General features: G+C 42.5%; 1 protein-coding gene across 16 annotated transcripts in view; it reads right to left on the minus strand.

Moving 5' to 3' along the window:
* tpd52 (tumor protein D52) overlaps window positions 1-13,953 on the minus strand; it is a 165,356-nt gene extending 151,403 nt beyond the window's left edge. For 7 of the 16 annotated variants that reach the window (XR_008723344.1, XR_008723345.1, XR_008723343.1 and 4 more), the window contains exons 1-2: window positions 13,585-13,851; window positions 5,366-5,423 (exon numbers count right to left, since the gene is read on the minus strand). Coding sequence is in view for 11 of the 16 variants with exons in the window: in XM_055634550.1 (XP_055490525.1) it covers window positions 5,366-5,423; window positions 13,585-13,836 (310 nt within the window). In the remaining 5 variants the exon portion in view is untranslated. Of the gene's footprint in view, window positions 1-5,365; window positions 5,424-13,584 lie in introns of all 16 variants that reach the window. The other 9 variants (XR_008723346.1, XM_055634547.1, XM_055634543.1 and 6 more) reach the window with 6 other exon arrangements.
* Between the last annotated feature and the right edge of the window lie 4,023 nt (window positions 13,954-17,976).

The raw sequence follows: 17,976 nt of genomic DNA on the forward strand, positions 1-17,976 counted from the left end.
TTCACATATCTATAAAAACTTTTGCAGTCAGTTTTATGTTCCCTGCCAGTTTTCTTTCATAATCTATTTTCCCTTTCCTAATTAAGCCCTTTGATCTCCTCTGCTGGACTGAATTTCTCCCAGTCCTCTGGTAGGCTGCTTTTTCTGGCTAATTTGTATGCTTCATCTTTTGTTTTGAAACTATCCATGATTTCCCTTGTTATCCACGGATGCACTACCTTCCCAGATTTATTCTTTTGCCAAACTGGGATAAACAATTGTTTATATTCCCCTTATGATTTTATACACCTCCACAAGATCGTTCTTCAGTTTCATGTGCACCAAGGAAAAAAATCCTTGCTTGTCCAACCACTCCTTGTAATTCCGGCCCGCTAGTATTTACAACATCCTTATGAATCTTCTCTTCATTCTTTCCAGCTTAATGGCATATTTCCTATAGCATGGTGACCAAAACTGAACACGTACTCCAAGTGGTTCCTCACCAAGGTCCTGTACAATTGTAAAATAATAGCCCAACTTTTACTCTCAATTCCCTGAGTTCCAAAAGCCTTATTCACCACCCTATCTACCTGTGATGCAATTTTCAGGGAAATATGTACTCGTAGTCCTAGATCCCTCTGCTCTGCAACAACCCACAGGACCTTAACATTCACTATGTAGGTCTGGCTCTAATTTGAATGGTTACAGGGAGAACGAACAAACCCCTCTTTGACACTGGAGGTCAAGAATGATTATTGGACACAGGTGTAGTGAGACAGCAACCCTACCAGCTGTACCACTGTGCTGCCCCAAATAAACAAAATAAATTAATTTCTTGGCCAAAAGTGTGTCTTGTGATGACAAAAACTTCACTGGAGCTACTCTCCATTAATCACAACAAGAGAAAAATTCCCCTTGCAATAATTCCTCACCTCTTATTATGAATCATTTCTCCATTACCAGCAAATTATCCTCCACCTTCCATGGTATCTTCCCAGGCAATAGCAGGAAATAACACCCATCTTACCTTATTCTCTTTTGCCACCATTCTGAATTCACTTACTTTACATGAACACATAAATACTTGTACTCAAGTATTACCTACTCCAGCAGCCAAACATCTAATGGTTGACCACTTTGAGGATGGTCCTGCAAATCAACAACATAACCCCAATTTTTTTTCGAAATCAAAAGTATTGTCTTCTGAACATTAAATTCCACTTCAAATCTGTTCCCAAATCTAACCCCCATCCTCTTTATAATACAATACCAAATATGGTCAAAGACAAATACACCATGTACAGTATTGAGAGACAATGTCAGACAAATCTTAGATTTTTGCTATGCCACTGTTTAACTAGCTGATCTGATCAGTGGTTCTCTAATTGGTTTCAGCTTTCCACATGCTATTCATTTCCCCCACCACATTATCACTTTGTTGCAATGAAAATAAGTCATGCTTTCCCATTGACAGAACAATCTGAACCAAGACATGTGGCAGAGGAACTCAATACCCAACAACTGTTTAAGGGGAAAATATTCTCAAGTGAACACATTTGCATCCTTTAGAACTAGAATTTCAGAGCTGACATTATAGAAAAACTTAATCAGGATAACAAATCTAGTGAATTGAACAATTTATTAAAGTGTGGAACATGCAGCCTAGAGTAAAGTTCCATGCAGAAAAGTGTAGTATCCTTAGATGATAAACTACATAAACAAGGAACCATTCAAAGCCAATGGTTCAACAATTAACAACAGTTTCAACATTAACAACAATTGAACAACAATATCATACAAAAGTGTTGTCATGCAAGACTGAATGCGAGCAGCACAGTAGTACAGCTAATAGAACTCTTCCCCTGGAGCTCCAGTGACCTGGAGTCAATCCTGACCTGGATGCTGTCAAGTTTACATATTAACCCTGCAACTGAATGAATTTTTCCCCCATGCTCTGGTTTTCCCCTTACGTCACAAAGGTGTACATGGTTACAGAGAAGATTGATTTCAGAAGACTTAAGGGGGAAAACAGGAGGGAAAGTTAAATCAGGCATGAATATAGTGAATGGCCAGGCACTTGGTAATGTTATTGAACAGCACAAACCTGTGCTACAAATATAGTTCCCACAAAGTATGGTGCAAAGCCTACCTGAAGCGTCGCTGAAAATCTGTCCCAGCCCGTGTGCGCGTTTTGGCGCCGTTTAGAGAGGGGCGGGTTTAAAACGCGATTTTTCACTAGGCTGTTCAAATCGAGGTTTTTCAGCCTAGTTAATTATTAACGAAAAATCGCTGGAAGATTCCGTAGCTGGAGCTATTTTTAGTTTTAAGGACTTTCTATACTTGTTATAGTAGGTTAAAAATTAACCTCTAAACCCCCGACCGCCGGCAACCGGCCGGATCTCATACAGCAGACAACAGAAGGTAGGCTGTTTATTTTTACGTTAAAAAGGGCTTCTTAAGATCCCTTTATACAAAGATTAAAGTTGCGAGTAGCTAATTTTGGGCCCATTATATCCCGCAGTATTTTTCTGGGCATTTGAGGGCACAAATCTACAGCAATGTGAACGTTCTAAACTAGCGCGTTCACAGGATCCCACCAGAAAGCTGATTTAAATGGACTTTAATTTACAGCAATTGAACACTAAATTCCTTCCATTTGGCCTATAAATTAATGTAAATGAGACTTAAAAATCATGTTTTATTGTGAATTATTTGTGAATATTATTTGGACACTTAGGCTATTTAAAAATGTTTATCATTTATTAAGAAATGGATAGATGTTTAGATCTAGTAATTGAAGTCTGAAATTAGCTACAATTGGGTAACTAACTAATTATATGCTTTAATTTCAGGTCATTCAAGTAAGATTATTTTATATTTGTTTCAGAATGCTTCAATCTATGATAACTGAAAATTTCATTCAGTTCTCTTAATTTTTAAGAAAGTTATGGGCTTTTGACTGTCCACGATCACAGCTTTTTTGTTATGTCCATAGAAAATCAATAGGGAACAAGATGCTAATTTTCGAGTGTGAAAATGGCCATAACTTTTTAAATACTTGAGATATGAAAGTGAATTAGGTGTCAAATTAAACTTATTTTTATGCTTTATCTGATGGGATAAATTGCAGACTTGATTTTTAAAATCTCAAAATTTTGTAACATTGCTACATATTAACCCTGCAACTGAATTGAACTTTTCCCCATGCTCTGGTTTTCCCCTTACATCACAAAGGTGTACATGGTTACAGAGAAGATTGATTTCAGAAGACTTAAAGGAGAAAACAGGAGGGAAAGTTAAATCAGGCATGAATATAGTGAATGGCCAGGCACTTGGTAATGTTATTGAACAGCACAACCCTGTGCTACAAATATAGTTCCCACAAAGTGATCGGATATGGTATTCTATTTTCATCAGCCAAGGTATTGAGTGTAGGAGCTGGGACATCGTATTACAGCTGTCCAACTTATTGGTTAATTGGATTTGGAGTATCGTGTGCAGTTCTATTCGCCACTCTATAGGAATAATGTGATTAAGGTAGTGGATATAGAAAAGATTCTCAGGAATGTTGCCTGGACAAGGAGAGATTGGATAGGTCAAGACAGTTTTCCAGAGAGGTTTTATAAAATTATAAGGGGCATAGATAGGGTTAGAGTTTTTTTCCGTAAGGGTATGGAAATTTGAAATCAATGGGCATAGATTTAAGTTGATAGGAAAGATTTAAATGGGATCCAAGAGGCATGTTTTTCTGCAGAGGATGGTGAGTATCTGGACAAAGCTGTCAAAGGTGGCAGTAGAAGCAAATTTAGTTTAGTTTTTTTTTAATTTTAGTTTATTGTCACATAGATCGAGGTATGGTGAAAAACTTTTGTTGCGTGCTAGCCAGTCAGCGGAAAGACAATACATGATTACAATCGAGTCATTAACAGTGAATAAATACATAAGGGACAACAGAAAGAACAGTGAGAGTCACAGGAGAGGAGAAACAAGAATGTAAAACAAGGGTGACACATGGAAGCTACGGATGATGTAAAGAACTATCCAAGTCAAAAATAGATTAATGGATGGGGGAAGATCATGGTTTGCAAACAGGAAGATTAAAAATCTTCATCAGCAATCTAGCAACTTAATCACATATTTCCCATGAGGCTAGCATGTGTCCATATTAATTCACCAATCTGAAAGGGAAGTGCATTAGGTAATGGTGCGTAATCTGTCAGAGGAACACAATGTTGAATTAATGTACAAGAAGTTGTATGATATGCTAAATATAAATTTGTTGAACCTGCCAACTCCAGCTCGATCATTAAATAAACTCCTACATTTGTTAATCCTGGCCAAATTGGAGAGGGACTTTAAAATGGGGTAAAAGCTTCAGGGCTGCTGGGAGATTTGGTCAATTTGGAATTGCTCTTTGCAGAACTGGTACAAGCTGCGGAGTGGTGCCAGTGTGTCTAGAGCCTAGATACAAGTTGCAAGAAAAGAATAAGAACATCTGCAGACCCTGTCAATTAGGTGCAAAATGCATAGAATAGATTGGATGGTTGCAAACCAGACATGCACCTTGTAAACAATGTTGCAGAGTTCTACTTTGCCGAGTGTTGATTGGATGAGGTATTGAGCCTTGTCAGGGTTTTTTGAAGATCAGGTTAAATGTTTCTAAGTTGGTTTCCTTGAGAATTCCTGTTTGAATACAATATATTAAGCTGCTGTATTATTGGGTTAGGGAAATGTCTGTTATGTATGGGGTTAATCGATATCTGTAATTGGATTGTTCAGAGACCACCCCCATGTGGTTTGGCCCCTCGAGGTCCCGGGACCTATAAAAGTTCGCTGCCACGAGGTCCAGCGTCGATCTTCTGGGAGAACGCTTGGGACTGCGTTGACCTTCTGGAGTGTCTCTGTTTGAGTGAGGCCTAGAGGGCTTGATCAGGCAAATACGAGGATCGAACCCGCGGTGGGATAGGTACAGTAGTTGAACTGTAATTGTGTTTTGTCAAAATAAAGATTAGTTGTTCAAGTGCTTGATTCAGTGATTTTTTACTGAAACTAGACAGGGGGAAGCTTAGAACAAGCAATTTACACATTGACAACAAAAAATGTTTGTTGCTCAATGTGTACTGGGCTTCTTACTATACACCATATTGCTCGTCCACTTTACATCGTATTCTTCACACTGTTCTTCCAAGGACTCGTTTGTTACCGTAGATGGCATGGTCTCACACTTTGATCAGTCATTGTTCAATCTTTTATAAGGTTGGTTCAGTTAAAGAAAAGGTTCTATCATTTTCAGCAGCCACCATGGTTTGGGCTGTACCTTTCAGATTTAATTCCACTAATTTTGCTCTTAAAACCTAATAGTTGAAGTGAAAAGTGTAATCATTACCTTGACATCTTTGGTTTGGACACCCAAAGGCATTCCTCTTCTTTACAGACCCTTCTCTCTGCAATTAAAAATATGCCTGTTTCTCACTTTTCCAATGCCAACCTTTCACAAAATGGAAAGTCAGTTTCTATGCCCCCAGATGCTGCTTAAGGTGGCTTTCTGCTTTCTTTTCAAATTTCCAACACCTAGTTTTTTTTCTCCACGTAACATTGGTTTGCAGGCTTGCCTGACATAATATTGTTCATCCATGATAGGTGCAAACAGTCAACATGGAACATCGGGCTCTATGCAATAATCAATGAGGGTCGGTTTAATACCACACTGATCTCTGCAATTCATGTCAAGTGCCATTCCAAATTTATAACCCCCTGCCCCATTCTTTCAATCTCATACTGTTGATTTGTTCCCATTTCTGCTTTTTGCTAATTATTTTCTTTATTTCCTGTTGCCTTCAACCCATTTACTTCAAAAATGCTTTGTCCTCAACAGTTTCTCGTAGCCATGATGCATAACACCAAAATTGATGTTCTATGAATCAATACATAACTACCACACTCCACAAATAGTGACTTCTAAGTAGGCAAATCAAATTGCAAGGCAAAGATAAATAAGATTAAGTAAAATTATCCTGAAGTCGGAACAAAACTAGTTTAAGTACTTAACATAATCTACCAGGCACAATAGCAGAAACAGTTCAACCAATAACAAAATACCATGCTTATTTGTCATGGTTTCACCACAAGACATTACATATAAAATGCATGGCTTCCAATTTAAATTCAAGATATGACAATTGCCATGTATTTTTAAGATATACAATTCTTCATTTTTAAATTTCATATATTTCCCCCTCATGAATCGCAATCTGCAGTAATGTTTAACCTACCTCTTACACTTACAAAAGGTGAATAGATTTTCTGATAAAAACTAAAACTAAAGGAATAAGTAAACAGCATACAAACAATGGTTTTAAAGAAGCAAGCTGACAAGTACTTAAAATAGTACAAAAATGCCTATGGGTAAAATTCGCCAACATTTGGGGGAGCTGGAGAAATTTGCCCCAATTCACAAAATTTGAAGCTAATGTAGCCACAACAGAATTAAAAATGCGATAACAGTAAGTCTAACAGCGAAACTATTACTCCACCATAAATCAGGTAATATTAAAAAAGGTAAATTACTCTGCATCAATCAGGTAGTTTAAAAAGGTGAAATACTGCAGATAATAGGCAACTATAGTGAAACTGAAAACGCTGAAAATCCTGAGGAAATTTTGCAGAAAAGGAACAAAATAACATTTCAGATGATCAACTCCAGGATAAAGTTATAGAGATATTACAAGATTAAAACGACAGAGAGAGATGGATGGGCTGGGAAGGGTTTAAGTGAAAGATCGTCATTACCCTCAAAGATAGGAACGAGCAATGATAAAATAGGCAATGCAGATGGTTGAAAGGGTGGTAAAGGCCCGATGATAACAACAGGGGCATAGATAAGATCAATAATATCCAACCCCTGCCCCCTCTTCATAGAATAACTGCCAGAGTAGGTGGTAGAGACAGGCTCCGTTACAATGTTTAAATGATTTTTGGACAGTTAAATGGACAGGAAAGCTTTAGATGGATATAGGCCTTTATTAGGGAAATTATGTCAGTGTAGATATATTTCTTGGTCAGCATAGGACAAAGGGCCTATTTACAAGCTTCATCATAACTATTAATTTTCATGAATATTATCCTGAAAGAGTACATTTATAGGTTCAAGGACAAGGTGGGTTATCCATTTTGAAAAGTGGTGGAACCCTTGTTCATCAAAAATGTACAGCTCAGTAAATTCTCCTGGACACCATCACAAAGTACCAGGATTTTAGTGAAGAGAGAGAAGGGAAAGAAAGGAGGAATGTTCTGAACAATATTAAGCAATAAAAATTGTAGGTTCAAACTTTGAAAGCTTTATTCGGAACCTCAACAATGGTCATGTGCTTTTATGGTCAGGGTCAAACCCTGTTCTTTGGCATCGTGAGGCATCAGCTCTACCAGCTGCACCAGTAAAGCAGCTTTCTTTGCACTAATCTGTAGCTGTTGATATCAGATCATTAAAATCATCAAATCATTGAAACATTAAAAAAAAATAGGTGCAGGAATAGGCCATTCGCCCCTTCGAGCCAGCTCAATATGATCATGACTGATCATCTACAATCAGTACCCAGTTCTGGCTTTTCCCCCCCATATCTCTTGTTTCCCTTAGCTCTAAGAGCTAAATCTAACTCTCTTTTGAACATATCCAGTGAATTGACCTCCACTGTCTTCTGTGGCAGAGAATTCCACACATTCACAACTCTCTGGGTGAAGAAGTCTTTCTTCATCTCAGTCCTAAATGGCCTACCCCTTATCCTTAAACTGTGACCCCTGGTTCTGGACTCCCCTAACACCGGTATCATTTTTCCTGCATCTCCCCTGCCCAATCCTCTAAGAATTATAAATGTTTCTGTAAGATACCCTCTCATCCTTCTAAATTCCAGCGAATACAAGCCCAGTCGACACATTCTTTCATCATATGTCAGTCCAGCCATCTCGGGAATTAACCTGGTGAACCTACTCTGCACTCCCTCAATAGCAATAACGTCCTTCCTCAAATTAGGAGACCGAAATTGCACACAATACTCCAGGTGCAGTCTCACCAGGGCCATGTACAACTGCAGTAGGACCTCCTTGCTCCTAAACTCAATTCCTCTCGCAACGAAGGACAACATGCCATTGGATGTCCAGTCACCACACCTCCATTGGATGTCCAGTCACTCTACACCTCCATTGGATGCCCAGTCACTCTACACCTCCATTGGATGCCCAGTCACTCTACACCTCCATCCCCCACCAGGAGGGTCTTAAAGCCCTCCGTTTCTTCCTCGACCGCAGAACTAGCCCATTTCCGTCCACCAATACTCTCCTCCGCTTAGCAGAGTTTGTCCTCACCCTCAACAACTTCTCCTTAGACTCCTCCCACTTCCTCCAGATCCAAGGCGCAGCTATGGGCACTCGCATGGCCCTGAGCTATGCCTGCCTCTTTGTAGGGTACGTCAAACAATCCCTGCTCCATGCGTACACTGGCCCCATCCCCGAATCTCCGCTACATTGACAATTGCATTGGTGTTACCTCCTGCACCCACTGACTTCATCAACTTCACCACTAATTTCCATCCTGCACTCAAATTCACTTGGACCACCACCAACATCTCCCTACTTTTCTAGATCTCACCGTTTCCATCACAGGAAACAGACTATTGACCGACATCTACTATAAACCTACTGACTCCCAAAGCTATCTTGACTACACTTCTTCCCACCCTTCTTCTCGTAAAGATTCTACCCCCTACTCCCAATTCCTCCGTCTATACCGCATCTGCGCCCAGGACGAGATTTCCCATTACAGGGCATTGGAGATGTCCTCATTCTTTGGTTCCCCTCCGGAGTTCCCCTTTTCAATTATAAATGAGGCTCTCACTAGGGTCTCCTCGATATCCTGCAGCTCTGCTCTTACTCCCCCTCCCCCCTCTCATAACAAGGACAGTCCCCCTTGTCCTCACCTTCTACCCCATCAGCCGTCGCATACAGCATATAATCCTCCAACATTTTCGCCACCTCCAAAGGGATCCCACTGCTGGCCATATCTTCCCATCTCCACCCCTTTCTGTTTTCCGCAGAGACCGTTCCCTCTGTAATTACCTGGTCAACTTGTCCCTTCCCACCCAAACCACCCCCTCCCAGCAACCGCAGGAGATGCAACACCTTTACCTCCCCCCTCGACTTCAAGGACCCAAACAGTCTTTCCAGATGAGGCAGGGGTTTACTTGCACCTCCTCCATCCTCATCTACTGCATCCGATGTTCCAGGTGTCAACTTCTCTACATCGGAGAGCAAGCGTAGGCTCAGCGATCGTTTCACTGAACACCTCCATTCAGTCTGTCTTAACCAAGCTGATCTCCCGGTGGCCCAGCATTTCAACTCCCCCTCCCAATCAGACCTTTCTGTCCTGGGCCTCCTCCATTGCCAGAGTGAGGCCCAGCACAAATTGGAGAAACAGCACCTCATATTTTGCTTGAGAAGTTTACACCCCAGTGGTATGAACATTGACTTCTCTAACTTCAGGTAGCCCTTGCGCTCTCTCTCTCTCCATCCTCTCCCCAGTTCTCCCACTAGTCCCACTGTCTCCACCTACTTTTTTTTACTTGTCCTACCCCTTCCCCTGACATCAGTCTGAAGAAAGGTCTCGATCCGAAACATCACCAATTACTTCTCTCCATAGATGCTGAGATTCGCTAGCATTTTGTGCCTACCTTTGATTTTGCCAGCATCTGGTCTTTCTTAAACATGCCATTGGCTTTCTTCACTGCCTGATGTACCTGCATGCTTACTTTCAGTGACTGATGTACAAGCACACCCAGGTCTCATTGCACCTCCCCTTCTCCTAATCTGACACAATTCAGATAATAATCTGCTTCCTGTTCTTGCCACCAAAGTGGTAACCTCACATCTATCCACATTATACTGCATCTGCCCACTCAGCCAACCTATCCAGTCACCCCGCAGCATCAAGATTGAAAGAACAAATCTGAAGAGTCTGGAGTGGTCAAAGTGACCCCAACCAGCACTCATCATGAAGCGATAACAAATTGTTAGGTTTAAATAATGTGTTAGCTAGTGGAAGGCTGTCACATTTTACTTAAAGATTGTACATTAGTCAAGAGTACTGTAAAATCAGCAAGGATATAGAAAGAAGCCAAACCCATCAACAGAATCTCTGATTTACTCAGCCCGCAGCAGTCCAGGCCATTTCAGGGCCAAAATATGCATTATGTTGGTCAGTTGCGGCCTTGGAAGGGAGGAGTCATACATTGAAAATATACAAATATTAACTGAAGACAAAAATTCAGTTTACCGTAGTCAATCTTCAGGTGAAGAACAAATAAGATCCACCAACAAATGGCCCACGAATCATAAAAAAAAACTTTCTAAGTGGTAAATTCCCCGATTAAAAGTTTTGGTGAGAAAATATTTAAATGGTGTTTACCTAAAACATGCAACATATACATAAAAGCTCAATAAGGATCATGACAATGCCCTCCATAAGGTTTTTGACAAGGACACATAATTTATTTATTTGCCTCAGTTCTTCACAATTTGAGATCTGTAATAGAAAAAAATCACATGTTTAAAGTGCATTGTCAGTTTTTAATAAAGGCCATTTTTATACATTTTAGTTTCACCATGTAGAAATTGCAGCAGTGTTTATACATAGACAGCCCCCCCCCCCCATTTCAGGGCACCATAATGTTTGGGACACAGCAATGTCATGTAAATGGAAGTAGTTATGTTTAATATTTTGTTGCATATCCTTTGCATGCAACGACTGCTTGAAGTCTGTAATTCATAGACATCCCCAGTTGCTGGGTGTCTTCTCTGGTGATGCTCTGTCAGGCCTGTATTGCAGTAATCTTTAGCTTGTGCTTGTTTTGGGGACTAGACCCCTTCAGTTCTCTCTTCGGCATTTAAAAGACATGCTCAATTGGGTTCAGATCGGGTGATTGACTTGGCCACTCAAGAATTGACCATTTTTGAGCTTTGAAAAACTCCTTATGTTGCTTTAGCAGTATGTTTGGGATCATCGTCTTGCTGTAGAATGAACCGCCGGCCAATGGGTTTTGAGGCATTTATTTGAACTTGAACAGAAAGGATATGTCTATATACTTCAGAATTCATTATTATACTACCATCAGCAGTTGTATCATCAATGAAGATAAGTCAAGTCAAGTCATATTCGTCACGTACATAAAGTGCAAGTGAAATGAATTTGCCAGCAGCAGTACAATAAAAAAAGAGAACACACAGTACACAATAAAAATGTAACATAAACATCCATCACAGCATGCATCATTGTGGTGGAAAGCACAAAAATTTGGTCAGTCCTCCTTCATCTTCCCGCGTGGTCAGGATCTAAATCCTCCATAGTCGCCGTTGCGGGCGTCCAGATGTTCAGACAAGGTAAGTCCAGATAAGTCCTGAATCGGTGCCTCCCCACCGGAGACCGCGGCTTCAAGTTGGTGTAGGCTGCAGGCCGGCTGTTGAAGATCTAAAGTCACCGCTGCGCTGCAGCCAGGAGCACCGCAGACCGTAGGACCAGCAGTCGGAGCACCTTTCCAGGGATCCCCGGCGAGGGACCCCGCTCAGGATGTCAAGTCCCCGCCTTGCCCGCGGTTAGAAGTTGGTCACGGGCAGGCGTGATCACGGCCACTGCTGGAGCTCTTCTCCTCCGGAGTCCCCAACGAGGGATCCCAGGCTCTGGATCCCGCTCCAGCTGGAACTTCGCAGACCGCGGCTTCAGGCTGCCGCGGAAAAGTCACCTCTCCATGGAGGAGCCGACCGAAGCGGTTACCCCCTTACCCCCTCCACACAAAGAGACATTAAAAACACACATTGGGACACACTTAAAAAAAAACAAAAAAAGTAGAAAAAACTAACACGCTGCTGCTGGCAGGGCTTCCGGCACCTCCACTTACCAAGTGAGCCAGTACCTTCAGCAGTGATACATGCCCAGGCCATAACACCCCCACCACTGTGTTTCACAGATAAGGTGGTATACTTTGGCAGTTTCTTCTCTCCTCTATACTTTGCTCTTACCATCATTCTGATATAAGTTAATCTTCATTTCATCTGTCCACAAGACCTTGTTCCAGAACTGTGGTTGCTCTTTTAAGTACTTCTTGGCAAACTGTAACCTGGCCATCCTACTTTTGCAGCTAACCAGTGGTTTGCATATTGCAGTGTAGAAAATAGACAATAGGTGCAGGAGTAGACCATTCGGCCCTTCGAGCCAGTACCGCCATTCAATGTGATCAATACAGACTCTGTATTTCTGTTCATGAAGTCTTCAGTGGACAGTGGTCATTGACAAATCCACACCTGACTCCTGAAGAGTGTTTCAGATCTGTCAGACAGGTGTTTAGGGATTTTTCTTTATTATAGAGAGAATTATTCTGTCACAGCTGTGGAGGTCTTCCTTGGCCTGCCAGTCCCATTGCGATTAGTAAGCTCACCAGTGCTCTCTTTCTTCTTAATGATGTTCCAAACCGTTGATTTGGGTAAGCCTAATGTTTGGATGATGTCTCTTAACAGTTTTATTCTTGTTTCTCAGTCTCTTAATGGCTTCTTTGATTTACATTGGCACAACTTCAGTCCTCATGTTGATAAACAGCAATAAGCGTTTCCAAAGGTGATGGAAAGACTGTAGGAAATACTAAGTGCCGAGAGCTCTCTTATACCTGCATTAAGGAGGCAATTAAACACAGCTGTGCAATTACAAACCCCCGTGAATCCATTATGGTGCCCTGAAATGGAGGGACTATGTATAAACACAGCTGTAATTTCTACATGGTGAAACCAAAATGTATAAAAATGGCCTTTAATAAAATCTGACTGTGCAATTTAGCCACACATGATTTTTTTTTTTCTGTTACAGGTCTCAAATTGTGGAGCACAGGTGCAAATAAATAAATGATGGGATTTGTTCCAAAAATTATGGAGGGCACTACAGTTACGTCCTTAATAATTCACTGCACAAGAGGTTTGGAGTCATGTGGAAGTGACTCAGACTACAGCAATTATTTGAAATGATCACCTTGAAAACTGGTATCTTGTAAAACTAGGGTAAGTAATTAAACGTGTAATGTGCTTTTCTGCAAGAAACGAAGTAGCTCATTTGTAGATTGGGCCATTTATCAAATACAGAATGTGCTTCATGTAAGTTTTAGAACATTCTATCTTCGAACTAAAACATGACAACTGTTACAACTATTATTTCGGACCGCACCAAAGTTATGAAAATACATAACTTGCAATATTATTCCTGCAAATAAATTTCCGTTAGCTCCAACGTGAAAGAAAAATAGATGAACCAGCTGGTAGCATGAGCGCACAACGCACCTTAAAGGTGCTCTGGTGCCGCTTCAAGCGGTGGACAAAACATGGCAGCATCACTGCATTATTTTGGTTTACGCAATCAAATGAGTTTAAAGGAAAATCGTGAAGCGGATGAAAATAAACGGGAACTGCGTGCTGCATGTGCACGGTGGGATATTCGCGCAGATGGCCTCGGAATCGCCCCTGCACGACAACTTAACTCAGGCGGCGTCGTCGCAGTCTCAAAAACGCAGTTTCTCCACTGACCTTCGTTGGAGGAATCCATCCCTCGCTTGTTTCTTCACAACACTGACAGCGGAGGGAAAGGGTGCGGGAGAGAAAAAAAACCTGGAGGTTTGCTCTGCCTGTGCGCTCGCTCCGCGGCTCCGCGACTCCTTCCCTCCGCTGACAGCGACGATCACCCACCCGTCTACCCGTCTGCCCGCCCGCCCTCGGCCCTGCCTCTCCCGCCGCCAGCCAGCCGGCCCCGCCCACACCAACCGCCTTTGGCAACGGCATGCGCTGCGCTGCTTGTCTACGTCACCCGCCAAGATGAAAAAAAACCCTCTGATGGCAGCGGCACGTGCTGGCTGTGCTGGCAGGCAACGTGTCGGGAGCGTGCCGGGGCCCGGGCCCGGGCTCAGCGCGCGCCCTCCCTCCCGCTACTTGCTGATGAGCTGCAGGTCAATGGGGAGGGGGGGAGTCTGTTCGTAACTTGCAGCCTGCAGTTTCTGAGCCTGGGCTGGGTCGGGAGACGGAGTCTGAAGAAGGGTCTCGGCCTCCATCTCCAGAGATGCTGCCTGTCCCGCTGAGTTACCCCAGCAGGTTACACAAAAAAGCTGGAGAAACTCAGCGGGTTCAGCAGCATCTATGGAGCGAAGGAAATAGGCAACGTTTCGGGCCGAAACCCTTCTTCAGACCCAGCATGTTGTGTCAATCTTCGGATGCAACCGTGCTCTCTCTCCATCAGCGGCACTGCGTGAAACCCACTCAATTCTTCTGTACGTTCATGGGAAAAAATAGGTCACGCATTTAAACCACAGGCAGTCACTGTTCACTTCGTTGATTGCCATTATGATTATTGAATAAAATTAGTCTTTTGCTAAATTAAGATCACAAGATAGATACCAACGAGGAAGATCATCCAATTCATTTTTGGTAATTTTCCCACAATCATGATTCTGCACTTCTTTCATAAGGTGCCTGCCTAGTTTAGTTGTTCAATAAACGCGCTCAGGTTCTTGCTGCCACTAGTTTGCCCCGAAGTTCATTTTCAGTTTTCTAATTCAGTGATGAACGTCCGCAATTTATATTTTATTCCAACCGTGAAAAAATCCTGGCATGCATCTTGTGTTTTTGATTTTTTTTTAAATCGGCTTCTTCTGTTCCTTGTGTCTCCAAAGAGAGATAACCCGATCCTCTTAAATACCAGGGTTAGATAGTATGTATAAACATGGAATTGCAGGTGCTGCTTTAAAAAAAACAACCCACAAAGTGCAGGAGTAACTCTGGGTCAGGCAGCTGCCCTGGAGAACATGGCTAGGTAATGTTTCAGGCCATGTGAGAACAAGGAAAGATAATGGCAACTGATTTCTGCTGATAAAATGTTTGTAGATCATCCTGCCATAACCAACTTTTATCAAAAGGACAAACTGAGACCCCCCACTCCCCTCCTCTCTGGCTAGATCATGTAAGAAGGTCTCACGGATTCTGCAAAGAAAGCACCTCGGATCATGTGTAGGAAGGAACTGCAGATGCTGGTTTAAGATAGACCCAAAATGCTGGAGTATCTCAGCGGGACAGGCAGCATCTCTGGAGAGTAGAAATGGGTGATGTTTCGGGTCGAGACCCTTCTTCAGACTGAGCTCAGGTCATGCCTTATTTTTCTGTTTTTTTATTTTTTGTCAGTTTTAGAAGATTGTTTTGGAGATTTCTTTAGCTTTTCTATGTGGGGGAGGGGGTAGGGTAAGGGGGGAACCGTTTCCCAGTCGCTTCCTGGCAAGGACGCGATTATTCTCCGAGCCGCGTCCTCGCCTGCCTCTTCGCGGCCTACCACCTGGATTGGAGCGGCCTTTCCTGCTGGCGACCCGGACCAAAGCTTCAGCAGCAGTGGCTTACCTGGATCGCCGTTGAAGCTCCGGAGTGTTGGGCCTGCTGCTTTAACATCGGAGCTGTGGTTCGTAGAGCTTCCAGCGCCGGTGGCGCTGACTTCAACATCGCGGAGTCCTGGGGCCCTTTGCCGAGGGCCGCCATCGTTGAATCTCCGCCCAGTGGACCTGTGGACTTCGGGAGCCGCGGACTCCGGTAGGAGGTGGCCGATTCGGATGTCCAAGCCGCTGACGATGTTCTCCAGTCACAACGTCGGACTTCCATCACCCCGGCAAGCGGGCCTGAACATCGGTCCGCCCGTAACAGCGACAGCGGGGGGTTCGGGAGCCCCCGACCACGGGAGGACAACAGAGGAGGAGGACTGAATTTTGGAGCCTTCCCTCACAGTGCGAAACTTTGATCCCGCTATGTGGGTATGTCTGTGTTAAAGACAATCGTGTTCTGTGCTGTTTATTATTCGTATGGCTGTATGGTGGCCACACATTTTACTGTACCAATTGGTACATATGACAAATAAACGTATCTTGTATCTTGTAACATGGCATGCTGTTACAGGGTGTGGAGTATGCACAACATCTGGACTGCCCTGAAAGCCACCATAGTGAAGAAATCTTTGGTTTCTCTCATGCGAACTAAAGGAGTGAGTACTAAAATATGTAGAGGAGTTCCAGGACCTTGTTAACTGCAAACACAATGTGTCCTTGGATTGGAATTCCTACCATGCCACAAGAGAAGGAACATTCTATAGGCACCTGAATGCTGAGGTTCAATAGAAAATTTATAACCTAAAAAAGAGCTGATGGGTGTATGATGCAGATTTATCAGTGTCCTCAAGGCCATGTTTAGCTCAAACACTGAAGGTCACAATCTTCTGAGAATGGAGGCAAAAATAACAAGGGCAGAGAAATTATGCATTGGAATGAATCGCTCAAAATATTCAATTGTACTGCCTTAAAGGAAAGCAGAATAATTATCCTAGCTTTCTTGTTTTATATTTCTCTCTCTATATTAATGAAGAAACAGATTATATGGTCATTATCAAATAATTGTTTATGATAATATTCTTTGGGCAAATTGGTTGCATTGTTTCCTATTTTATAATTACACTTCAAAGGTGCTTCATTAGTTGTAAGGTGTTTTGGAATATCTCAAGGTGATCAATACAGCTATTAACGCATGTCATTTCCTTCTTTTGTACAGGAGTAATATTAAACAGATGCCCCAAATCTCTCTAACATCACAGAATACACTTACATAGATAAGGATCACCATGTACAATAGAAAATTGTCTGAAGAAGGGTCTCGGCCCAAAACATCACCCATTCCTTCTCTCCAGAGATGTTGTCTGTCCCGCTGTTACTCCAGCATTTTGTGTCTTTCTTCAGTTTAAACCAGCACCTGCAGTTCCTTCTTACATAGAAAATTCCTGACGGTTATGAGAATGATAATGGTAAACTTGGATCACAGGATGATTTCACTAATTTTTGAAAGGATTTTTTTAGAAATACAGTAAAACTCTCTCCAACCATTCAGAAATCCCAATGGTTCAGCATCTGGCTCACCAAGTGTTTTCCCTAACTTCCTTTCCAGTCCACCACATCCCAGTTTCTGGTGCTCCTGATTCACCGGAGCCATGATTCACATACTCTGAATCATGGGACCCCCAATTTACAAGTGCTCCAGTTACTGTGCTCTCTTCCAACTCAATGAGGCTTGGCTCCTGTATTCCCTTCCAATTCACTGTTTCCCTAGTTCCTATGCTCCCTTCCAGCTGATCAGAGCAATGGTCCCTTCCAGCTGATCAGAGCAATGGAAATTGCGTACAGTTTTGGTCTCCAAATCTGAGGAAGGACATTATTGCCATAGAGGGAGTGCAGAGAAGGTTCACCAGACTGATTCCTGGGATGTCGGGACTGTCTTATGAAGAAAGACGGGATAGACTTGGTTTATACTCTCTAGAATTTAGGAGATTGAGAGGGGATCTTATAGAAACTTACAAAATTCTTAAGGGGTTGGACAGGCTAGATGCAGGAAGATTGCTCCCGATGTTGGGGAAGTCCAGGACAAGGGGTCACAGTTTAAGGATAAGGGGGAAATCCTTTAAAACCGAGATGAGAAGAACTTTTTTCACACAGAGAGTGGTGAATCTCTGGAACTCTCTGCCACAGAGGGTAATCAAGGCCCAGTTCATTGGCTATATTTAAGAGGGAGTTAGATGTGGCCCTTGTGGCTAAGGGGATCAGAGGGTATGGAGAGAAGGCAGGTACGGGATACTGAGTTGAATGATCAGCCATGATCATATTGAATGGCGGTGCAGGCTCGAAGGGCCGAATGGCCTACTCCTGCACCTAATTTCTATGTTTCTATGTCCCCGAACTATCATTATCTCACTGGGAAATGTATTATGATTCATCTAAAAAAAAGTGAATTAAAACTCTATTGGATTAAGAATAACATCCAGTAGTCGAAAATTTTTTTAGCCTGGCTCCATCAGAGCCTCGAGTGCGTTGGACTTTTACTTCTTTTTTTTAGTTTCATTTAGAGATACAG

Source organism: Leucoraja erinacea, chromosome 4 (assembly GCF_028641065.1).
Source record: "Leucoraja erinacea ecotype New England chromosome 4, Leri_hhj_1, whole genome shotgun sequence".
In the NCBI taxonomy this organism is placed as follows: Eukaryota; Metazoa; Chordata; class Chondrichthyes; order Rajiformes; family Rajidae; genus Leucoraja; species Leucoraja erinaceus.